The sequence below is a fragment of the Arachis duranensis genome, chromosome 5 (genome assembly GCF_000817695.3).
Source record: "Arachis duranensis cultivar V14167 chromosome 5, aradu.V14167.gnm2.J7QH, whole genome shotgun sequence".
Classification (NCBI taxonomy): Eukaryota; Viridiplantae; Streptophyta; class Magnoliopsida; order Fabales; family Fabaceae; genus Arachis; species Arachis duranensis.
In genome coordinates, this window is record NC_029776.3 from 4,579,288 (window position 1) to 4,603,827 (window position 24,540).

General features: G+C 33.9%; 5 protein-coding genes across 5 annotated transcripts; 2 read left to right on the plus strand and 3 right to left on the minus strand.

Annotated features, from left to right (window-relative positions):
- The first annotated feature begins 1,506 nt into the window (after nt 1-1,506).
- On the plus strand, nt 1,507-3,251 carry LOC107487491 (homeobox-leucine zipper protein HAT4). Its single transcript, XM_016108136.3, has 4 exons — nt 1,507-1,783; nt 1,993-2,321; nt 2,404-2,483; nt 2,565-3,251. The coding sequence occupies exons 1-4, from the start codon at nt 1,660-1,662 to the stop codon at nt 2,878-2,880; spliced, it is 849 nt and encodes a 282-aa protein (XP_015963622.1). The 5' UTR covers nt 1,507-1,659; the 3' UTR covers nt 2,881-3,251.
- A 3,033-nt stretch (nt 3,252-6,284) lies between these two features.
- LOC107487493 (uncharacterized) lies at nt 6,285-11,460 on the minus strand. The gene is made up of 13 exons (XM_016108139.3): nt 11,265-11,460; nt 10,559-10,643; nt 10,339-10,390; nt 10,225-10,245; nt 10,074-10,127; nt 9,909-9,912; nt 9,421-9,467; nt 8,990-9,052; nt 8,253-8,318; nt 8,110-8,148; nt 7,770-7,892; nt 7,576-7,668; nt 6,285-7,027 (listed from the first exon to the last, which is right to left on the minus strand). The coding sequence occupies exons 1-13, from the start codon at nt 11,341-11,343 to the stop codon at nt 6,815-6,817; spliced, it is 939 nt and encodes a 312-aa protein (XP_015963625.1). The 5' UTR covers nt 11,344-11,460; the 3' UTR covers nt 6,285-6,814.
- A 2,349-nt stretch (nt 11,461-13,809) lies between these two features.
- Nucleotides 13,810-15,031, minus strand: LOC107487492 (putative RING-H2 finger protein ATL21A). Its single transcript, XM_016108137.3, has 2 exons — nt 14,294-15,031; nt 13,810-14,105 (listed from the first exon to the last, which is right to left on the minus strand). Exons 1-2 carry the CDS (start codon nt 14,934-14,936, stop codon nt 13,972-13,974), a joined length of 777 nt encoding a protein of 258 aa, XP_015963623.1. The 5' UTR covers nt 14,937-15,031; the 3' UTR covers nt 13,810-13,971.
- Nucleotides 15,032-16,352: 1,321 nt separating this feature from the next.
- On the minus strand, nt 16,353-19,434 carry LOC107487494 (deSI-like protein At4g17486). The gene is made up of 4 exons (XM_016108140.3): nt 18,951-19,434; nt 17,924-18,211; nt 17,247-17,327; nt 16,353-16,771 (listed from the first exon to the last, which is right to left on the minus strand). Exons 1-4 carry the CDS (start codon nt 19,102-19,104, stop codon nt 16,626-16,628), a joined length of 669 nt encoding a protein of 222 aa, XP_015963626.1. The 5' UTR covers nt 19,105-19,434; the 3' UTR covers nt 16,353-16,625.
- A 2,095-nt stretch (nt 19,435-21,529) lies between these two features.
- On the plus strand, nt 21,530-23,164 carry LOC107487314 (uncharacterized). Its single transcript, XM_016107932.1, has 4 exons — nt 21,530-21,825; nt 21,915-22,069; nt 22,158-22,749; nt 22,888-23,164. The coding sequence occupies exons 1-4, from the start codon at nt 21,530-21,532 to the stop codon at nt 23,162-23,164; spliced, it is 1,320 nt and encodes a 439-aa protein (XP_015963418.1).
- The last annotated feature ends 1,376 nt before the right edge of the window (nt 23,165-24,540 follow it).

Genomic DNA, 24,540 nt, shown 5'->3' on the forward strand with positions numbered 1-24,540 from the left:
ATTTTTTAAAGATTTAATTAATAATATTATTTATTGACGAAAGAATTATAGTATAATTTTTTCATACTCATTTAAGAAGTCGTAAGTTCGAATTTCTCTAAAAGAAATGTTGTTTATTGCAATTCGGTACTGTGGACAGTATGGAATGGAAACCATGTGGGTTTATTACGGGCTTGTTGGATTTGCCTAATAAAGGAATTTAAGTGCACCATCCCTCCTTCCTATTTTAATCCCAATAAACGGTTCAATTATTTTCTTATTGTAAAAGATGGAGATCTTTGGCAATATTCAAACTACAATTATTAATGCCTCGCATTTGTACATGCATCTTGCAGTCATCATGAAACGAAAACAAAGAGATTCCGTGTCAATATCAATTGATGACCTTATTTCTGATATATAGCTTTTAGAATTTTAGTGTCAAAAGAATAATAATTTTTAATTTGAATAAATAGGAAAACAAAACCACTTGGTTTTAAAATGTACTAGTGCCACTATGAGCATGTGTTAATTGAATAAGTAGTTTTGTAATAATCATTTAATGATATTATGTGCACCTAGATTTGAATGACCTCTTGTCACTATATTCTCTTAGTGGGAAAATTAAATTAAATTAGTACTTTTTAAAATAAATAGAGTTGTACTAAGCATAAGCGATGTATATAAGAGAAATTAAATTAGTACTTTTTAAAAGAGCATTTTTATATTAATTTTGAGTATTATATTTAAGTATACATTTTCAAAGTTTATCAAAGGAAGTTGTAATTACTAAATTATTATTCATATATATTTAAGTTTTAATATCTAATTATTTTAATAATAAACAAAAATATAGTTATTACCTTTATTCCAAATTACCAATTTCTTCTTAAAAACGTGATAAATTAATAAGTAAAAGTATAGAATTTAATTTTAAAAGTTATGTGGATGATTAGAAATACTTTTATAATAAATTTAATATTTAATATGTGTAATTTCTTCTTAGTAATTGAGATATGTTCATTTTTATCCTTATACATAACTCCATTTAATTAGTATGCATTTGAAATAAATAAAATACTTTTAAACTTTATATACTTTGTACTGATAATTAGGATCATGGGGCATATGATAGGAAATAAAATTTCTCAAATTTTTTGAATTAATGTCATCAAATATGATTTTTATATATCAATTTAAAAGTTTTTACATTAAAATTAATATTATATTATCATATTAATAAAAATATTTAATTTTAAATTTACTATTTAAAAAAAATAATCTAAATACATTTTTGATATTGTGAATATATTAAAATTAATTAGAATAAAAATGAGCATTTGTAAATTCCTTTGGTTGTGAGGAAGAGAATGTGTAAGGTGTGAAAAGAGCCTATGTATTTTACCAAATGGTCAAAGGGGGTGTGAGATGAAGAAAGTGGGTGGAGAGAGTTAATGAAAATGAGTAATAAAAGGAGAGAGAGAAGAATCAAAAGAAAAGGGTGAGTATTATTATTATTTGGGGGGCAACACCCATGATTCTGATTATTCATAATTGCCCCCTCCCCTGTCCCTGACATCACTCAACACACCACCACTTCCCCACTACTTTCTATATAATCCCCCCTCTCCTCTCTAACTTCTCTCCAAACAAACCACCCCAAACCTCTCTCTCACTCTCATGACCATGGAAAACCAAGATTTGGGGCTCACCCTAAGTTTGAGCTTCCCTCAACAACAACTCAATCTCATCCCTTCTCCCTACAAAACCCCTTCTTGGAACAACCAACCCTTCAATTCTTCAGGTGGGTATTTTTTTTCGATTATTCTTTCTTTTACCTTTTTCTCCCTTACATGCATGCTTCTAGTTTATTCGGATCTGGTCCCTTTTTTCTTTGCCTCAATTAAAAGTAGCATGCGTGGCCTGCTTACGTTCCTAAAAAACAACCTCTTTCTTCACCCTCCCTCTTTCACTCTTTTTTTTCTTAATTAAAATTTGTTGTTTCACATGCAGATAATCGAGATTCGGAGACATGCAGGGGCAGTGCTGAAGGTGGATCGTTCCTCCTCCGGGGGATCGACGTGAACAGCTTGCCGTCCGGCGTGGACTGCGAAGACGACGCCGGAGTGTCGTCGCCGAACAGCACAGTTTCGAGTGTGAGCGGCAAGAGGAGCAGCGAGAGAGAACAAAATAATGGCGAAGATCACGACACGGAGAGAGCTTCTTCCAGAGGCATCTCCGACGAAGAAGACGGTGAAACCTCCCGCAAGAAGCTCAGGCTCTCTAAGGACCAATCCGCTGTCCTGGAAGAGAGTTTCAAAGAACACAACACTCTCAACCCCGTAAGCAACCACCACCATACTCAAATTAAACAACCTTCATCACTCCTATGTTTTTGTCTCTTACCTATGCCTTCTTCTGCAGAAGCAAAAGTTAGCACTAGCAAAGCAGCTTGGCCTTCGCGCAAGACAAGTTGAAGTCTGGTTCCAAAACAGAAGGGCAAGGTTGGTATTTCACACTTTCTTCCACCTCTTTTATTTATTTATTTATCACTTTATTTATTTACGGTTTATTTGGTTTTTCAGGACGAAGCTGAAGCAAACAGAGGTTGACTGTGAGTTTCTAAAGAGATGCTGTGAGAATCTAACGGAGGAGAATAGGAGACTACAGAAGGAGGTTCAAGAACTGAGAGCACTCAAGCTTTCCCCTCAGTTCTACATGCAGATGAGTCCGCCAACTACCCTCACCATGTGCCCTTCGTGTGAGCGCGTCGCTGTTCCTCCCTCAGCCGTCGATCCCGCCACGCGTCATCATCAGATGCCACAACCCCATCACCACACTCGGCCCATTCCAATTGGGCCCTGGGCCGCTGCTCCTCCTGTCTTCCGTCCCAGGTCGTGACGTGCACGCCTAAGACGAAACAAACGACATCGTTTGGGACAAAAGAAACGCACCCCCAAATTGAAAATATTAATAGGGTGTAATAGCGTACCCATGAATTCTGCGATCAAAGTATGGTCTAAGATATGGTGGTTAGGGAAATGATTTGGTGGGTCTACAATGTTTTGTATTAATTTGACCCATCATCTTTCTTTTCGTTTAGGGGGCATGACCTATTCTAGCTAGTACTAGTTAGGGTGTTTTTTGTTTCCACTCTTCAAAAAAAAAATATATACTTACTTTTCGCCCCCCTTCAAGCTCTCATCATTAATATGAGACTTTGTGTAAAGTGAAATCGTCTAATTAATTAATTAATTAGTTATATTTTGTAATTTTTTTCTTTTAATTTCTCCCCCTTAACCTAACAGCAAGTTGAATTTGGTTGATGAGATTAAGGAAATGTTTCAAAGTTTGATTTTTGTATACGTGGAGATCCGTAGGGACTAATTGCGGTTTAGCGTGTCAATTTGTTTGAGCTAAAGATAAAAAAATAAAATAAAAAAAGAATAGTAAATCATTTGAATAATTTGTTGTCAACTTGTCATAAAAAGCGGCAAACATTAGCTTAACATTTTTGGGATATTAATATTATTGAGTCCGGAAGATGACGCTTTCTAATTATAAAAGGTGAAGAACCTGAATTGGTGAATCACTATTAGAAGGGATTAAGGAGCATTTTACTATTGTCTGGTTAAATTGGCTAAATACACATTAAGCGTGTGGGGGCAATTAATTAATCTTCTTTGGAGCCTAGTGCGTTTATTCTCTCATCATACTCTACATTATTGACTTTGCCTTCTTTGTAATTTTCTTCTTCCCTATTCTTTTCGTTTCCTACCTCTCACAAACTCACCAGGAAACACGTGGATTTAACGCTAAGATATTTAGTTAATAATGAGATATGTTATATGTAACCCAAGAAAAAAGATTAAAATCTTTTTATGTACGTGCTTATGTATTATCATTTATCACAAAATACTGGTGCAGCTGCGCAGGGAATCAACTTAAAGGAAAAAAGGAACATACAAAATTCTAAGCAAACTATTATTCTATCTCGTTTGACATAGTTGTTATGTTTACCCCTAACTTTTTCTTTCATTTAATTCTGCGTTATTAAAAAAATAATATAAGAGTCTTGCTGAAAGACACATTTTAAGAGTATCGCAAAAGAAATTATTTTGTTAAAGTTATTGATAAAATAATTTTTTATATTTTTAATACATTAAATACATAAAAAGTTAAAAATATTATTATATCATTAAAATATATTTTTAAAATATAAAACAATTAAAAATTTAACTAATATGTGTGTCTAAGAATATATAATAAATTAATTACTATTCATAGAATTTTATTAAATTTTTTAATAAATACAAAATAAATATATTAAAAACTTAAGTTTTTTATATTTTTAATACAATGTTTTTTAACTTATAATATTAAAATTTGTCTTTATGACACAAGGTAGTTAAATCCTATATATAACTAAATTCTTAATATAAATAGATAAATGTGTATTCAGTACATTCCTTTTTTAATGAGCTTTAAAAACAAAACAGAAGATTAATTTAAGAAGGATGAAATGGTATACTTAGAAAGAACAAAGAAGGAAGGAAAAAAAATATCTATACATACATTGGCTGTTTCATTTTCAAATATTGTTCAAAATCATATACTACGTTGAAATTGGCTGTTTTGATTTCATATTATACCACGGTTTTCTCACATCAGCATTCTCCAAGGATATTGTTCAAAATGTTGAAATCCAAATCATATTCCACGTTCCATGGTAGACTTCATAAGATTCTTGAAGGAATGTATTTTGAAACACATTCAAACTTGAAAGTACATGCATGCTAGGAAATAGGAACTCTTGTTTTATAGATCGCCGGTCAATAACACTTTCAAATTAAACCTTCTACGTGACTACTTGAAACTATATATATATTGCTACTTGGTATCATGATTTCATCATTGGGCGAATCTTGACTAGTCAAGAACTATGTGTTGTTGAAACAAAATTCTCAGATTGAGCAATCTCTTTTAAACAAGTGCTTGTGTTTGCATTTGAATGAAATTGGATAACCCATAATCTGACTATGCTAACTGACTTTAATTTTCTGGTTTTCAAAACTTATTTTGTCTGTATATAGGGACACATGCAGTTTGCCTATGTTCTTCTTTTCAAAGGTTGACTGGGTCCATTAGTAAAGTTACTTTATTTATTTCACTATAGCTAAGAAATATATAAATGATTGACTAATTCTTTTCTTCCATAAGAGTTAGGATCATCTCCAATTCAATGATTGCTGCTAGGTGGGACAATTGTATCAAAGCTAGCTTTAAATTGAGACTGTCCTTAAACCAATTATTTACTAAGGATCTGATTTTTGTTTTTTTAAAGGCTACCTTATTCTATAGGGAGTTGCTTTTTAGTTTGCTCAAAGTTATTATCACTACGTACGTTTATCTTTTTCTTTATTCTTTTACATGAAAATGGAACTTTTTCCACTTTACCTATTATCCAATATTGGCAGAAATAATTTATATACAGTAAAGCGTAAAATCTATATAAATAAATAAAATAAATGTATCATGATCAACAATCATTGTATTTGTATTTGAAGCCCAAGTGTTTCACCAATAATTCAATAAACACCGTTGAAACGGAAAAGGCTGAAAAAAAAGGAAAAAGGAAAAAAGCTTCTTCACCTGTGAGTGGCATGATATTAGGGAAGGGGCCCATTGTTTATCTGCACATCCGAATGGCCCAGAAATTTCAGAGAAAAAGAAAAAAAGTATTCCCCATGAAATAGGAGCATAATGGCAAGAACAAACATATGTTGCAATACATGGGTGTAATGCCTAGGATTGGGGTTGTCCAATCCACTTGACCAAAAAAAAAAAAAAAAAAAAAAAAAAATTATATGTTGCAAGCAAGCTTTTCAGTTTTACTAACCTCCTGTATGACTTATTCCATGCATGATGATAAATAGAACAATGTTTCTTTTCTAATACAATAAATGTTAAATAAGGTAAACTGTTTTTGGCTAATTATTTTTTATTACAAACATTTTCGTACTACTAAATAGTCCTAGGTTTAAACGTAACCTGATCATACGTGGTTCATTTATTATTGACGACAGTTAGAGTTTCTACTACTTGATGAGGGCTCACTTTTCAAGGCATAGATGCAATGCACTCAAATTTCATTAATTTTGTAGCGCCCTATTGGTCTTGGTGGTGTAGACTGGAGTCCAATGAAATTTAAGCCTTGAATGCTGTAGGCCATGAATACGACAAGGACCCATTTACTAATAAATTAAGGATTTAGAGGGGCCGAGAAAATTAACTTGCACAGGACATTTTATGGGTAAAATAAAAATGACTCATAATAAGCAAGAAAATATATCACCAATGTGAGTAAATTAGCTACATGGTAGGTGGTGCTGTCCTTCAACCAACCCTTGTGATTATGAATGTCAAAAAGCTAACTTTTAATAATAAGGTCTACTATTGCCTTATTGAAATCGTGAAAAAGTTTGCTTTCTAAACTACAGTAGATGATAATGGACTTTTTTGCTATGAATTAATCATGGAAATACTTGGCCACCAATCCCAATCAATAAGTAGTATACTCTTGTAGTGTAATTTGGTGCAAATATCAGTTCAAACACATTTTCCTACAATTTTTCAAATGGTGTACAACAATCATCAAGTATAATAGGATGACCTCCCTTTTGGTTAGACACTGATCTTCGTTGTTGCCAATCAATCAATTAACCAATGAAACCATGTATGATGTACAATGTAAGGCCACCAGTATGGCAATGATCTATTTACTTATGCTTAAGCTGATGGTTATACCTCCATTGTTCGAAACAAGGCGGCTTCATTAGTGCTCTGATAGAATTTTTCGCATTCTCGAGAAACCAGCCTTGCTGGTGTAATCTTCCTTCGATGAGTGGTCCTTCAAGTACGGCACTACATGTTTCTTCATATCTTCCACGGAGATTCCAAGGTGTTTTCCCGGAACACTAATGAAGTGGACTCTGCCAGCTTTATCCAGTGTTCTTAAACCAATCCAGTCTTCAATGTAAAGTTTTGTCTGAAAAGCAGATAAAGTAAGAAAAGAGGAAATGTGTCAATGAAACAAGAAATTTTGTGACAGAGCTCACATTACATGGTTTGAAGAACCTTTCATCATAGTTTTTCAAATCTCACGTTGCATTGCTATGCTTTGATTTATGACTTTCAAAACATATGATTATTTGATATTAAAGCATTAATTTTTACGATATGCCATGAACTACAATTTCAACTATGAATTGATTCATATCTTAGAAGGCATTGATCCTAAGATCCTTCAATAGAAACAATGCGTTGGTGCTGATAGACTGAAACTTTTAGCTACAAAAGTCCCCTGCCAAACCATATATAGTGCAACAGTATGCAGCAAACAATTAGCATCAAATAATGCTGGGAAATGGGAAGCAAGTGTTTCAGTCTTTGGTGTTACGTTTGCTACTCAAAGGAAACTTATAGAATCTACTTTTAAGAAGTCGGGATAATAACAACACTTACGAACTCAAATAGATGACAGAATCTGAAGGCATGACAGCTAAATATCTAGAGCAGTCAAATTACAAGACATACCTCTTGAGGTGGTAAAACTGGGTTGAATTCGCCATCTGGGTAATATCCAAACCAGGAAGTTTCCTTTGGTATCAAAACAGTGTCTTGCTCAAACTGTTAATGTAGAAAGAAAGATGGTAAATAAATCAATTTGGCTTTCAGGAATTCAGCTAGAAAAATTCATAAATCATCAAAGATACCTGTAGAGGACTCACCATGATAAGTACCAAGTTCTTCAAGCTACTAAATCTTTCCTTGTAAGTGAAATTTCTCTTACTTGGTATCTCGTTGTTAAGCACTGGGAGAAACCTACATTTCTCCAAATAATCGGGTATAGCCTGAATTTAGAATTGATCTTAATGTCAAGGTTTGGATCAAATTTAAGCAAAGCAACCAGACAAGTAAGAATGGACGCAGTTGACTCCATTATGGTGATCGATAAAGATAGATATAACAAAGAAGTGAATTTTCATTCCTCAAATTGCTCTAGTTAGAGAAATAAGTCATCAGTCACAACTTCTTATCTTTTGAAGTATTAAACAGAGGAATACTCACATTTGGTAATTTAAGATATCCACTTGGAGCTAAGTGTTCCTGCAATTTTAAAATTTTGAGGTAAGTTCAATAACATGAGTTGCATGATGCTAAGTGCCAAGACAGTGAAAGAAAAAAAAAAATGAAATGATAGAGATGAATACTTGAATATAGTCACTGTAAACTTGTCCCTTGATGAGGCTGTCTGCAAGGATGCAGAAGATACCAGACTGTATAAAGCCAAAATGAAATACAATTTAATATATCAGAATCAGGCAAAAGAAAATTGGTATTTTGTCAAAATGTAGAGATAAAATCAGACAGAAGAGTTTTTTTAAGTTTATCTAATATAATACTCTATAGAAGATAAATCTCCTTAAATAGCTTTGCTGTATTTCATGGAATCAAACATTGGGAGGAAATGAAATGAAAAACAGAGAAAAAATATAAGTCCTCACTAGGTTTTAAAGAGGACCATATGTTCGTTCCCGATTGCTCCTAGTCCTAGTCTCTATCTTCAGAAGGGGACAAAAGAGCTATGGTGAAGAAAGGTAGCTGAATCTCTTTTACATTATCCATCTTTGCTATTCTATCAAGGTAAAAGACATCGTTTAATTTTCGCTCCTCGTCTTCTCTTACACATTTTACGTATTTAATTGCAATATGTCAAGGATGCCATCAATCCAAATTGTTGAAAAGAATTTTCAAAATAAGATGCAAATGATTAGAGTTTCACATATTATTATTAGTTACATTGTTTGCACCTTCTTATAAAATAGCGGAAGTGGAGATTGATTAAAAAAATATATACGGGAAGGTGGTAATATAGCATGCAGTATTTCCAAAATCAATAGCACAAGACACAGGAATTACAAATACATCATCCTGGAAAGATACTCACACCACATAGAGGAACTGAAGCAGTACCAGCATGAGGGCCTGCTAAGGATATAAAGTTTTTAACCTGTTCCAACAATAATATAGAACAAACCTCATGAATAAATTGACAATGGTAGAGGTAAAGTCATATTTATTATCTATAAACTTTTTCAGCTGTGGTACTGATAGCTACTTAATGTACTCAAATTTCATTGCATTTTCCAACAGGAAAATCAATAGTTCTTTATTGAAGAACTAATGCAGTCAAATTTCCCAATAATTTCGGAGACTGAGAAAACTTTCTTCATATTTCAGGGAAATTATTTTTAACTATATTTCCTGTTATTTAGATATTTGTTTATAATGCCAACAAGGAAATAGGTAGAGATATACATAAATCATCAGGTAAAATTTGGAAAAAAGTACTACACTTGGAATATTATAGATTCTTACAGGAGGTCCTCCTTCACAAAATTCCACAATGAGCCAACAGGAATGAGCTATGAAACTAAGTAGTTGTTTAATATTACATGATGAATAGCTGAAAAAGGAAAAGTAATATCAGAGTTAGGTCATCTGCCTACCCATCTCTCTTCTCAAACAAAATAAGTAACTAAATAATAGAAAATGTAAAATAAATATCACAAATTGTTACAAAACATGCTAAAAAAAATGCATAACAAGGAAAAGCAATGAAATATGTAACTAAGTGTTACGAAAAATATAATAAACTAAGATGAATTGCAAGAAAACACACATAAACGACAAGGGAAATCAACAGCATTGTCACCAAATATCTGTCAAGGGGGACTTGGCTGATGCAAACCTTTACTAATGTCATCTATTTATAAAGCTTGGGTCTGAAATAACAGATAAATCATAACTTCATTGGATTACTTTGAATGTAAAAAGATTAGTCACAAGTATTCTGTCAGCATAACTTCCCTATTTTGTTGGAGGCACCTTAAATTCATTTAAAGCATTTGCAAAAACTTTCTAATATAGCACTCGTCAGCACTCATTGGCATTCCAAAGATTGAAAGAGAATTCACATGAACAGAGAAACAAAAGGAAAAAATTAGAAAAATCCAATTCTGTTGTCATACTTGTGAGAGCCCAACAATGTTGTATCCTCCCTTCAATTCTTTCATTTGCTTCACCTGCACGTGGTGGCAGAGGTCACATTTTCAAAAGGCAAAATTAGGTTTAAAAGCATAGCAAGAAATGTTACCATAATACTGCAGGAATCCTAATCACCTTTTCACAAACAATATTAGTCTGCAATCAAGTAAAAGAACACAAATGTTATATAATAAATACTAGCAATTCCTTCCACTCAACATACTAAATCCTCTTTTTTCTTAACTATACCTGCTCTGTCAAAGGCAGAAACCATGAATCCCATGATCCATTGCCTATCTCACTGGAAAAATTGGGATACTTTATCAGTGAAGAAAGTTAAATTACAGCTTCAGCATGCTGAGTTCAAAACAGAACTGGGGAAAATACTAGAAATGATGCACCATAAAATAACTGTACTCTACATATAGGGAAGAAATTAATATAAAGAACAAGAGTAATGCAAGCATACACGCAGTATCCTTTCACACCCGAGAAGCTGTTCAATTCCTCAGTGAAAGTTTTCACTCCACGATTGGAGCACTGGTCTCCAATTCCTGCCACAAGAATTCATTGTAATACTAGTATAATGCTACCTAAAGATGGTGAAACCGTAACAAAATAAAGAACAATAATATAGCATCTTTAAAAAAAAATCCTAAACATCCTCCTAAATACTGAATAAGTTAGATAATTTCTAAGTCTTGAAATCTTGTAAAAGAATCATTCATTCCTTGACTTAGCTACACTTAAATCAGCAAACTCAACTAGTAAACTTGTAAACTCAGTCTAGGGCCTAAACTTGTCAATCATAAGAGTCATGAGTTTTAACCGGATAGTTTGATAACCTTGTCTAGGAGGATGTATTTAGAAAGATAATCAATAATTTAACTAGAAATAGAATAAATTCCCAAAAAAATGCAACAAACAAGTAGCGCAGGCTGCAACCTATATGAGTAATAGTATATGATGTGATATGAAACATGAAGGCTTTTCAGAAACCGAATCCGTGTAAAATCGGAAACATATGTGGCAGAAATTGGAAAGGAGTAACCGAAATTAAATATTAGAACTACTATAGTCAAATGGAAAAGCAGAATGAAAGTGTAACTAAACTCATTTATACCAAAGTTTACTACATTTATATGAAGGTAAGCAAGTAAGTAAAAGTGAGATACCATGGAGGACGATAAAGGGAATGGAGTAGGCGAGGGGGAAGATTATGAAGAGAATCGCCATTGCCATGGCCATCGCCATCGCCAAGTCGCAAGGGGTTGAGGAAGGTGCGTTTGGTGTATTGTAGTGTAGTCAAGGCTTCAACTTGATTCTAACCAACTACTTCTCCCAACGCTTATTAGTGTTCCCATTCCTGTTAGGCTGTTAGTTACTAATAACGACAATCACGCCCTTCAATTAAAATTGCTACCCTCAACTCACATTAAGTATTTTTCATATTTAATAAACTTGACTAAATTATTATCTAGTAATTTTTAATTATTAATTTTATATAAAACTAACTACATATAAATTTTTATTATTTTCGTTCCATTCTGTAAAAAATATAAATAATATTTATAAATACATAAAAATGATCAAGTTTTAGGAGTTTTAGTATTTTTAGAGTTTTTTAGTTTTTAATTTAAAAAATTAACTAATTAATCAACAAAATATAATAAAATTATGAATTTAATTTTAACAAACAGATAATTTTATTTCTTAAATAATAAGTGTTATATATGTATATTAAAAACCTGTCATTCATCAAATTAATTATTTATAAAAATATATATTAGAATATAAAATATATATTAAAAATAGATTAAATAACATATATATTTAACACAAATATAATAACTGATTTAATAGTTGATATTATGACTAGTTTTTAGTATATATATAACGTTTTTGTTTTAAAAATAACAATCCATACAAATTAAATACATGAAATACTATTCTTTGAACTGAGAATTCGCTCTTGTGAGAAGAAATTATTATGGTGCATGAGGTAGATAAGTTTGTTTTCTTTCCATTAAATTCAAAGACGATGCAAGGCTAAAATTTACAGGGAAGATTGATTTCCAGATGACTTAACCAGCATGTGCCTAATCCTTTTACTTGTAAGCTTCCATTACTTCATGGACAACCAAGCCGACAGTTAAAGCGTGCACGACTCATATATGTGGCCAATTGGCATTTTTTTTTTGGTCAGTCAATTGGACAACTTCTAATTTTAGGTACCCTAATAAATTGAACAATCCTTAATCTTAGATACACATTCCATCCACACACTCTTCACATTTTTTTACCATATTTTTTCTTCAATTGCAATATCTAGGATTTGAATCCTAGACCTTTAAAGTAAGGAGGAGGAGATATGCTATGTGAAATAAGGTTCATTGGCATTAAAGTTAACTTTTAATTTGGTGTCAAAGCCCATGGTCTTTTAGCCCATCTTTAAAGTTGGATCCCTCATCACTGAACCTCATTCCCATTACATGGGCTGTGTCACTGGCCCGTTTTAATAACAAGAAAAAAAAAAACTCCCAGCCTTATTTACAGTTTGATTTCTCAGTAGGTTAAACTACTAAAAATGTATTTGAATTATTTTGTCATTGCAAAAATTTTTAAAAATTTTATCATCTATAAAAATATTTTTAATTATTTAAAAACGTAACAAAAATGTGCATCTATGAACTGAAATGTTCTAGATTAATGCAAAAGAATCATGTGACAAACGGTAGTTCTTATTTAGAACGTGGGACTCTAACATTTGCAAATGAATTGGTCCAACCTATTCGAGTAGAGTAAGCTACCCGACCCACTGCGGATAGGGTAGAAATCGGTTCAGGTATGCCTGTGGGTAGGGTAGGATACAGGTTTAGAGTGTATCCTATTCTACCCTATCCGCACCTCATATATAACACATATTTTATAAAAATTAGGTATATAGTGAAGGAAGTGAGAGTTGAACTAACTCACAACCCTCCTCATGTAATGACTTACAATAAGTGAACAACCATAAATTAGTTAGTTAATTTAGTAATTTAGAACATTAGTTTTTTTTTTTATGTTATTAATATGTATGAAATTCAGAATGATTGAATTTTATATTTACTTTAAAAAATTTGATATTTCTGCGGGTAGAATAGGATAGAGTAGGATTTAAAACTTTAGGGTATGAGTAGGATTAGGGTTGAGAGATTCTCAACCCACAGATAGAGTAGAGTAGAATTTTAATGAAATTTTCAACTTGCGAGTAGGATTAGGGTAGGATTTAGACCCTACCTTATCTTACCCGTTACTAGCCTTAGAAGCAAATCTTTAATCACAGTAGATATTTTTGACATATTTTAAAATTATTTACAAATATTTTCGTTGATAATAAAATTCAAAAATATTTTTATCAGTGCCAAGTTACATGCATTTTTTTTTATCGTTTATCCTTTCTCAATACTATCCGTTGACCAAAATGGCAAAAACTATGATATTGACTTGAAGGTAGACTGTCTTTGAGTTTGAGGTGCAGGCAAGAAAAATTTTATTTAAGAGAATACTAAAAGTCAGAAATTTAATTGTCAAAGTTTTAATTAGGCATGGCATCTACAAGTAATCAACACCCCATTGAATCTTAACATATTCCTACTAGAATTCTGGTTATATATACTCGTAACCAATCTTTTTTTCCTATGAATATTTTCCAAACATTAAAGCAAGTTAGCAATCTAACAGTAACAGCTTAAAGGATATATGAATATATATGAGCCATTAGTAACACCTCTGTTTAAAGTCTTTTTTACATTGAGCAGTAATATTTTGCTCTTGGCAAAGCATTTTCCAATTTAGTACAAAACATATAACTATCACAAAACTTTAGAATATAGTGGACTAGACATTTGGCAAGCTCTGCAATAATGGGTCCTCTTTCTCACTGCAATTCCATGTGGACCCAGTAACCTTTATTATGTTTATCATCATAAGTGCAATTGCCACCGCCAAAGAACACATGCTCAATCCTAAAACTGGACACAAGGTTCAAACATAAAGTTAAAAGTTATAGAATCTTCATGCAATACAATAATTACTGATGTACTATAAGAAATTTCTTAATGTCTCATAAAATATACATGCTGACATTAAAATTTCTACTCGCGTGATTATGAATTAACAAAGTACAAACTAATATAAATGAAAAAAGATTAATTTTTACCTGTGTAACGTGTTGTGTGGGAATCTGTGGTCTTGCTTATTGCTTTGTCTTTTCTTTCTTCAGAATGCGGCAAGTTCCATGTCAATGCAAGACCAAGACTATTGTCTGAGATATAAGGGCTATACTCAAAGGGAATTGCCACGGTTTTGAAACCGTTGCAAGAACCAGGCACATGCAGTTCAGGGTCGACAGTGTAAACATGAGAACCTGAGGCACTCAAGCATGGAACCTCAGTGAAAGAAGGGGTAGATAGCTTTGTAGAGCAATTGAGGTATGTGTAGTTCTTCAGAACATGGTAGTATTGGAAAGGTGTAGATGAGAGATTGAGGTTGAGAAAGACACCATGAACACAGTTCTTGGGATCAAGAAGCTGAATCTTTTTGGTATCATAGCTAATGGATTTGACAACCAAATCACCATAAGATGGAAAATGGATAGTGGTGAGGTTTTCCTTGCAGAGGAGTTCAAAGCCAGGGAGGGATCCTTTTATGTGGAATGGATAGTGGATGGAAGGGCCATCATGGCTGCACTTGGATGAATCATGGTAGCTTGAATATGTGGCTTTGGTGGTTGAGGTTTGGAAGGTTAAAACCAAGAGGAGAATGAAGAAGAAGAAGAAGGAGAAGTAGGTGAATGAAGCCATCGGTTATTGACTTGAAAATGCAGAACAAGTCTTGAAGGACAATTAGAATAATAGGATGTGTGAGGCACTCTTTGCCAGTTCTTAACTAGTTATATTGGTTAGTGGGGTCAGGGGTGGAATAAAATTCCAACACCAGCAATCCTAATCTACCATTTAAAGATCCTTCACCGTTCTATTAGCACATTTTCTTTCTCTTTTTCCAACTTTACTATTTGGAGTTTTTTTTCCCCCATTCTTAAGCTCTTTTTATTCAATAAAAAATATTATACTATTTATTAATTAGACAAATTTTAACTTTCTATTTTGTTAAGTTTTATATGAATAGTTGAGATTTAAAAGAGTAATCTACTAATTAATTGAGTTAGCCACATATTTTTCTTTTTAACTTTCAGATGGACTAATATTTTTTTTTACAAATTGTAAAACACACAATTTATTTTATTTATTTATTTCCTCTAGGTATTTTTCAAAGAGCGGTGTACTCCCTATTTATTCAAAATGCATTATCATTGGCTGAGTTTTTTCAATAATAATAAAAATAAAAGCAAAATTGAATGGACAAACGCCACAAAACTAAAAGTACATAATTTCTTACAAGTTTCTACAAGGTATGGTGTTGATGTGGGTCATAAAGGTTAAAGATGAGGACTTTGGGTGGGGACAAATAAATAAACCTGTAAACCCCTTGCTAAGGAACGAGCAGGAGCAGAATCTCTCAAAAAGTTACACATGGGCCTAAATTGAATGTTGACCTGAAACAGAAATGTGAAATGTCCCTTGTGACCTGGTCGCCTATCACCATCATAATTTTCTGTCTCATTTGCTTGACTTGGAGCTGTACTAGTCTATGTGGAAAATACAAGTCATTTTTATTAGAAAAAGATAAGAAAGTTCTCTTAATAAATAAGAATCCAACGAGGGTGTTATGTAGAGTAAACTTGTCAACATGGTTAAAAGGCAATCAAGTGATTCTATATTTATATATAATGTGTATGCCAGTATCTGTATAACAATATTAATGACAGTAGCCTATTTAAGATACCATATGATTATATTCCGTTCCTTGTTACTATCAAAGACTGTTTCTTTACGAAATTTGCCGGTACAAAGCACAGCTAGAACCTAGAGCATCATCCCTTTGCGTGACACACTCAAAATCTCATCTGATATTCGACCATGTCACAGTTATACCTTTTTTTCCCTCCTTCTGTAGTCTCTGAGCTGAGACTATAACTATCCACATACATTTATCATGTTAAAACCGTCTACACTGCACTTTTTGTGCACTGAATCCCTCCCTTTAGTCTATGAGACTATGACATTGATACTATTTAATGGGGGAAAGCACAAATATATTTAGAGTAACTGGTAATTTCGAATGTAACTTTAACTACAAGAGAGGGGGAGGCTGGGGGATAAAGTTAAACTGGCATAGTACCCACATCTTGGTGTATATTGCACTTGGTAATTAGTAACATCTACAACAGTATCATCTGGTCCATATTGACACTTGCATGATAAAATATACAACACACTATTGTCTTCAGTCTACAAGCTTAACCCTTTGACTTTCAGTCTAAGATATTTCACTTATGAGAAAATTGTTGTACTATAAAGGCTCATTATACATACGGTACAAGACAGTAGAACAACCGGACAATAATAACCCAGAAGATGAAGGAATAACAATCATATGACCTCTCTTGCTACCCTAACTGGTTTCTCCTTTAGAAAGGCGATATCACCGTTTGGTGCAGTTAGGAGATGGTGATTTGAATCCTCGTCTTCACTTTCGACTGACAAGGAAAGGCCATCGGATTTTGATCCATCGTCATCTGCAATGACAGTTATTTAGATCCATTTTCTCTCATGATTTCATATTATTACAGAGGGGCAAGAATCCTTTCTTCTACAGTCCACTAAGAGCCCCCGAATCATCACAAGGAGCATATATTTTAGAAAATATTATCACAAAAAACAGGATATCCATCCTAGATTGTATAATAATACACAAACAAAATATTCAATAGTTTACAGAAGTCTTTATAATTCAAATATATGCTATAATGCTTCATATTTCTCAAGGGAAGAAAGAAAGTTCAAAAGCACACTCTAAATCTGCCTCCTTCTGGACTCACCTGAAGTGCAACTTTCCCTCAATAAGTCTTTGACAGCAGTTACATACAGAGACCAACATATTTTAACATATTCAATGTGCCCGTCTATAACAAATATAGTCTTTCTTGCACAACCATTAACCAATAAAATCTAAACAAGAAATCATTAAGGACAACCAATTGTCTGTCTTACCAGAATATGTGAGGCATTCCGGGAGATGTCTAACTGCAGCGACCTGAAGGCTTTGTGGAAGCAGACAACTGCAGAAAGAACCTGAAAGGCAAAAACACATCAAATGCAAGCCTGTGTTTGGATATGCATTTGCACTCTTAAAATCCCAGATGCAAACTTGATTTTGTTCCAAGTATGTTAGGATCCTCCTTCCCAAAATCAATTATAGCTCTAAACCAATGTTTTGGAAAAAGTATCGCTTTCTTCTTTCTCGTTGGAACTTTTTCACAGTGAGTTATTTTAATTGTAAACTTCCCAAATTATCCTCTAAAGTGTAATCACATGTTATTTGAGTATAGGCAATAAATAAATAAATAAAGACACTATAAAATTCATAGCCATCGATATTATGATTTTATCAATATCCAAACAACAATTTATTATATCAAATAACCAGACATAAATTACTATAAGTTAAAATCAATTCTAACCAAAATAACTATAACAGAATCAGTCTATGAAATAAAATCAAATACATCCTAAACTCACACCATATTGTGGAACAAAGTCCAATTGTAAGCATGCTTGCAGCATCTTATTTAAAAAAAAATGAAATAAAGCTATAGAACATAAATTGCATTTGCATGCTAAACATTCAAATTACAAAATATACAACATCAGCAAGAAGAAATACTTACCGACATGAGCCAGCCGATTTACCCATGCAGGAATTGGCTTCCCAGTTAATTGTTGGGAAACTTCATCTGTAAAATGGTTGCAATTCTTGGCAATAAGATGGTAAGTGTCTCCATGATATTTTTCAGCGAGGCGCTCAATGAAAGACCGGAACTCTGATTTAGACATATCGGTGCTGCCCAACAACACTGATCGTCTAAAGATGAAACCGGGGCAACTTCTTGGTTCTACCTCAAACACACCGCTCGATGCGTACTCATGGGCTCCAAAGCCATATTCCATACCATGCACTGTTCATGAAAACAATAAGTTAGTACAAGATGTTCTTAATAAAGTACATATACGTTCCTTCACTGACATGAAATGGTCCTGCAAATTTGACACCCATTGTTCAAGAGCTGGATGAATTTATTGTCTAATGTTATTATATACATTAAGTTGTCATATGCTGTAGCTCAGTTATTGTAGATTCCCTCTTCCAGCTGTACTTCAACACAAAATCAATAGTCTCACCACCCAAATAAATCAAATTTTGAGGATAATCATACAAAATTAGAAAGCGATAAATTCGTCCAACACTTATCAACCGTATTTAACAACAAATGAAGCTATCACATCACAGTTAAGATTGGGAAAATAAGAGGAGATCCAGCCTCTTATGCCAGTTTTATTGTCTAAAGTATAAACTAATGCATCAACAGCTCATTTCACATGTGACATACTTATGGAGACAATTCAAAGATCCCCAAATGTAAATGCACATACTGTTAGGAGAAAAGAGAGAGACTTGTTTTTATTAGTATCATAAATTCATCAATGAAGAACATAAATAACAGAATCTTAAGCCATTAAAATCAACAAAACACGACATTTTGAATCAGAATGTTTCAATAGTGTTTAAAATTGTATCCTCAATCTAGCACCTAATGCTAAAAAGTGCTCCATAACAAGCAGAGCAGACAACAAAACATGACATGAAGGAGTTGAAAAATAAAAAAATTAGCATAAAAGGAAGAGAATTAGACAAACCTTCAATACCAGAATGAAAGACCCCAAGGCCAAAGAAATAAAGATAATTGTTTATGGGAGTAAGATCATAAACATTGAGGTACACCGTGACACGGCTCTTCTGGTCACTGTTCTGCTCCCTTTGCGACCTTATGCTCAGTGGAAACAACCGCATTGTGGTCAGCAGAAACAATTCCTTGAACTTTATTCGAAGAATCGAAACCACATCTTGCAATAGTTTGAGAGTAAGAAGCCCTAGAAAATCTCCCCCAAAAAAAGTGAATTGAAGCCCTTGAAAGAATTGAGGAGAGATGAGAAGGACTTACGATTGGAGGAGTAGGGAATATAATAAGAATAAGAATAGGAATTGAAATTGAACAAGAATTAGGAAGTGAACTGGTTGTGGCCCCTTCCTTCCCCCTTAAGCTGGGATTAGAGTAGTGAGAGTGATGGTTATGGTGGCTTGGGGGTTTTGGCCATTTTGCCGCCGTAATATTTGTTAATATGCCAACTGTTATGGGTGTAATAGTAACGGCCATTGTCAATACTGTTACTACACCACATTCTCACATTCTCCTTTCTTTTCAACCTCAACTAACGGATTTTTGACGGAGTGTGTCTGTGTTGTATATAAATTAGAAAATGCAGCATTTTTTAAAAGAATAATGCTACATAAATAATAAATATTATTATTTTTTATTAATACTTTATTAGTAATAATTATGTATATTTTATACAAAAAATATATATAATTTATATTTATATTTATCAAAATTTTGTACATATAAATTAATACAGTTTGTATCTATATTTTCTAAAATTTATACTTATAAATTAATAAATTCTTTATTTAAAATATGATTTGCTATTAGAATTAGAAATGACAATTTATATTACTCAACCTGCTCCTATTCAGTTGGACGGATAATCACTTCAGCCCAACATAGAATAGATTTTGATTTGGGTATGTATTTTAACTTTGTTTAAATAAAAAATAGAAAGAAGGAGAAAATTTTATATAATAATTTTAAAGGAGTAGAGTCTACTAAAAAAATTTTCTCTTTTCTTTTAACCAGAAAACTTGAAATTTAAAAGTGATAAGAAGAAAATCAAATTTCTCATGTTACCTTTTTTTTTAAATACTTTGTTATGTAATTAAGAAAATATGATATTCTTAATGGTTGTATTTAGATGAAAACAAATGTTACTAGAGCGGGGGTGGTTTTCCATGGACTAGCTAGCAATCATTTGCAGCACTCAGCAATGAATATGAAGCACGCAAGGCGTGGTACAAGGGTGAATAACATTAAACAAGTGTGATGCTCACGCATGTTCCGCTTCAATCCATTCAGTAGCACTAACATTATTAACGTTGTTCGCAAGTCTTTCCAACATTTATGTTACATCTATTGTAGGCTTAGCTTATAGCCTAGCACAACTTACCCATCTCCATGTTTCAACTTGTAGGCGTAGTAGCTACTGTAAATATGTTATACGCCTAACAAGAATGCTCTACAGCAATGGAATTATGTAACATGTTTCGTTAATCAACGATAATCTCATTGAATTGGTAATTAAGTAGTTGCTTATAATACATTTCTTTTTTATTTCAGTTTAGACAGACATGGCATCAGTAACTTATAATTATTATTTCATATATATAACCTTTCTTATCAATTGCTATAGTTGAATATAAATGATGTTGTTTTCAATAATAAATTCGGTAACAATGTGCAAGACAAGAGACTGGGCAACAAGGAAGGAGCGGCAAATTGCTCCAGCCCAATGAGACTTTACTTTTAAATTTTTAAGACGTATAAATAATTTTATGAGAATAATAAATAAAATATAGAAATAAGTTCACCATCAATGCCACTATCAAATACGTATACCACAGAAAATTGCTACAATAATATATAAGAAGTTACACATACAACATTATGTGTTTTAAAAACGCAGCAAGTATTTGATGGTCTTTGTGAATATACTAAAATATCAACATGATTTTAAGGAGATATCAATTCTAATATGATTTTTTTAAATTATATATTTTTACAAGTTTTGCGATAAAAAATCTTTCTTTTGTTTTAGGTTTGTATTTTTTTTTTTTATCTTAGTTCTTAGGGCAAAATGCACTAATAAATCAAATGGAATAAAAAAATTACACAAATCAACCAAAAGCAAAAACGTTACATGGATCTCCCAAAAGAACAATTTTATGTAAATGAATGAGACCCATTCGATTTACACAATCCAACACTAATTCGAATCAGGCCAAATCGAATTAGTAGTGATGCATATAAATCGAATTTGACCAATTCAAATTATGCATGCAAGGACGTCACTAGTAATTCGAAGCAACATGTTTCGAATTATCAAGAACATGTAAATTGAACGAGGTAAATTCGATTTACTTAAGCCCCCACGTATATAAATATACTGTGAACGTAAATTCCTCCCATTGGAGTGAAACATAATGGCTAGTGAGGAGAGTTTTTTAGTGTTAGTGCACTATAGAGGGTTGATTAAGAAAAAAACACGCTCTAGTATTAAGTTTATTTACTGATAAAGATCCTCTCAGTGTTTTTCTAAAACCTAAAATGAGCTTCGCTGAGTTCCTGAATTCTATAATCCAGAAACTGGGGTTGCAAGGCGTGAAACGGGTTGAGAAGTTATTCAATTGCATTTCGATTTCAGTTTTGCGAGAAGATGCGAAATACGATTCGTTTGTCATAGGGAATGATGAGGATTTGGAGGTTCTGTTCCATTGTCGTCGGCAGTTTCCCGATGTCAGGACACCTGAGCTGTTGGCCAAACTTGTAGATGTGGTCTCTAGCTCAGATGGTTCGAACCGGAATCCCCAAACTCCAGAAACAGCAATCTGTTCTAGTTTGAGGTCTGTTGGTGCCTTTTCATCCGTGCCTGTGATTGCACCTCAGGCAATGGTGGTTGTCTTCCCGTCCTTCGCAGCTAATTCAACCGCAGTGGTGATGAAGAAGTTGGTATTATTGATACGGCGTCGGTTTCTTTACATGGTGGGACACCGGATGGTATAAACCATGTATTGCCGGATGATGATGACGCTGATGATGTGGATCTGAACATCGTTGCCAATGATAGCGGTGATGACATAGCAGCAAGTAATCCAGCTAGGGCTGGCGGAGCGTCCACCACAGGGACTCAACAGTATCCCCCACACTTTTCATTTTTTGACTTGGATGCCATGAGACAAGGAGGGGATTCCTGGCGAACCTGTTGGATTTAGTGCTAGAGATACACAGGGTACCAGAGGTCTATCAGAATTTCAGGTTGGTCAGCAGTTTCAGGACAAAGAGGAGGCCGTGTTAAGCGTGAAGACCTATAGCATCCGATGCGGGGTACAGTACAAAGTGGTAGAGTCCAATTATCGCAAGTACATTGGAAAGTGTAAGGAATTTGGCAACGGGTGCACATGGTTAATTAGGATCAATCTTAGCCATCGTAAAGGTATTTGGGAGGTAAAACGATACAATGGACCTTATACTTGTCTGGCCACGTCGATCTCAAGCGATCACAGGATTCTTGATTATCATGTGATATCGGCCTTCATACTGACAATGGTTAGAGCTGATGTAGCCGTGTGTATCAAGGTACTACTCAATACGACAGAGGCACATTTCGGGTTTAGACCGACTTATAGGAGGGTTTGGTTGGCTAAGCAGAAGACCGTAGCACATATTTACGGAGATTGGGATGAGTTATACAATGAGTTGCTGCAATGGGTCCTAGGTGTGCAGATGAAGATGCCTGGTAATGTTGCAGTGTTGAGAACGAATCCTGTGTGAGTGGGTGGGCAGGTAGACCAGTCGCAAGCCTATTTTCACTGGCTTGTTTGGACATTCCCACCGTGTATTGAGGCATTCCGGCATTGCAAGCCGTTGGTTAGTATCAACGGGACCCACCTATATGGCAAATACAGGGGTACGTTGCTAGTTGTAATTGCACAAGACAGGAACTCCAACATCCTACCTATTGCATTTGCACTTGTGGAGGGTGAGAATGCTGAGTCGTGGTCTTTTTTCCTATCCCACATCCGCCAGCACGTGACACCACAGTCGGGTATTCTGGTGATATCAGATCGGCACAATGGTATCAAGGCGACACATGAATCTCCCGACGGAGGTTGGCTACCACCTGCTTCATACCGTACAATCTGTATTCGACATGCTGCATACCGTGCATTGTATACCTCTTAACAATGGCCTCATCGGCACCATCAGGAAGGTCTCCGAATGTGTCCTAAAACCAACTGCATCCTACTGCGAACTTGTCAATGCAGTTCGCAGGAGGCTAAATACTCATCAGCTCCTCAAACCATGCCCAAGCTGGGCGACCACCTTTGATGTATTGCTCAAAATCTGTTAGGAAACCACTGACATAATGTTCATCAATTGGTAGCCCTAACTGGTACGCCACGTCCTGTAGTGAAATTGTGCACTCCCCGAACGGCATATGAAACGTGTGCGTCTCCAGACACCATCGCTCAATGAATGCACTAATCAACGGCTCATCCAACCTAAACCAAGTCTCGTTCAGCCTCGCAAGATGGTATACACCGACCATCTGCAAGTACGAAACGATCCTCTCGTTCAAGCGCATACCCTGCTGCCATCGCATGCTCGTGATACATCGGTGGGGCTGCATAAAAAAATGTAGCAAGTTGTCCCTCGGCTCAGAACGTATTTATGTAACACATCAACTAATGCATATCTTAATCCAAAGAATATAATTTGTACGCAACCAAATAATGTTACGCGTTAAAATGCAAAATAATATCATATATACATCAAACTAGGACCTAATAAAAAAATATTTTCTTAAAAACTGTATAACATTAACATAAAAATTTACTTCAATGACTACTATTCATATTAACAAAAAAAATCCTAATCTTAATAAGTTTCACCCCATTATCCTAAACCACTAATATAACCACTATATCTAACTTAACAACTGTAAATAACTACTAGCATTATAAGAAACAAACAATAAAAATATAAAAGTAACACATTAAATCCTATTTTAAAAAGAAAAGTGTGCACTAACCTCTTCATTGATAACACCAGCTATATGGACGACTCCATCCAAACGATAAAGCCGGTCCAGGTTATCTCCCATTAGCGGAATATAATGTTGAACACTTTGTTGGAGTTATAGGGAAAGGATTTTCTCTAGGATTTGGTGGGACAGAGGTTTGAAATTGTAGTTCGAATGAGTTTAATTCGAACTCTATTTATAGGAAAAGTTTTAGTAATTCGAATTACCATGTTCAACAAACTATGGGCACTTCGAATTTGGTTGGACACTTCAAATTTGGTTGATTTAAATTAGTGTAGCTCACGTGCAAATGTAATTCGAATCAATGTAATTGGATGTAGTAGTACATTTCATGCATGTATAATTCGAATTAGTCAAATTCGATTTGTGTGCATCACTACTAATTCAAATTGGCTTCCTTCGAATTAGTATTGGGTTGTATAATTCGAATGAGACTCATTCGATTTACATATAAATGTCCTCTTGAACCATTCATGTAATGTTTTTGTTTTTGGTTGATTTATATAATTTTTTC

Bases quoted from the DNA above. Each gene is read 5' to 3' on its own strand.
- LOC107487491 (XM_016108136.3), top strand. From the start codon at position 1,660: ATGACCATGGAAAACCAAGATTTGGGGCTCACCCTAAGTTTGAGCTTC. The intron at 2,322-2,403 runs GTAAGCAACCAC...CTTCTTCTGCAG, and splicing joins AACACAACACTCTCAACCCC to AAGCAAAAGTTAGCACTAGC. The intron at 2,484-2,564 runs GTTGGTATTTCA...TTGGTTTTTCAG, and splicing joins TTCCAAAACAGAAGGGCAAG to GACGAAGCTGAAGCAAACAG.
- LOC107487493 (XM_016108139.3), bottom strand. From the start codon at position 11,343: ATGGCGATGGCCATGGCAATGGCGATTCTCTTCATAATCTTCCCCCTC. The intron at 10,391-10,558 runs GTATGCTTGCAT...CAATTTTTCCAG, and splicing joins GGTGTGAAAGGATACTGCGT to TGAGATAGGCAATGGATCAT. The intron at 8,319-8,989 runs GTGAGTATCTTT...GGCTTTATACAG, and splicing joins CTTCAGTTCCTCTATGTGGT to TCTGGTATCTTCTGCATCCT.
- LOC107487492 (XM_016108137.3), bottom strand. From the start codon at position 14,936: ATGGCTTCATTCACCTACTTCTCCTTCTTCTTCTTCTTCATTCTCCTC. The intron at 14,106-14,293 runs GTAAAAATTAAT...CCTTGTGTCCAG, and splicing joins CCACACAACACGTTACACAG to TTTTAGGATTGAGCATGTGT.
- LOC107487494 (XM_016108140.3), bottom strand. From the start codon at position 19,104: ATGCGGTTGTTTCCACTGAGCATAAGGTCGCAAAGGGAGCAGAACAGT. The intron at 18,212-18,950 runs GTTTGTCTAATT...TTTCATGAACAG, and splicing joins CTTTCATTCTGGTATTGAAG to TGCATGGTATGGAATATGGC. The intron at 16,772-17,246 runs GTAAGACAGACA...CTGTCATTGCAG, and splicing joins GGAATGCCTCACATATTCTG to ATGACGATGGATCAAAATCC.
- LOC107487314 (XM_016107932.1), top strand. From the start codon at position 21,530: ATGAGCTTCGCTGAGTTCCTGAATTCTATAATCCAGAAACTGGGGTTG. The intron at 21,826-21,914 runs GTCTGTTGGTGC...ATTCAACCGCAG, and splicing joins GCAATCTGTTCTAGTTTGAG to TGGTGATGAAGAAGTTGGTA. The intron at 22,750-22,887 runs GTGAGTGGGTGG...TGGCAAATACAG, and splicing joins GTGTTGAGAACGAATCCTGT to GGGTACGTTGCTAGTTGTAA.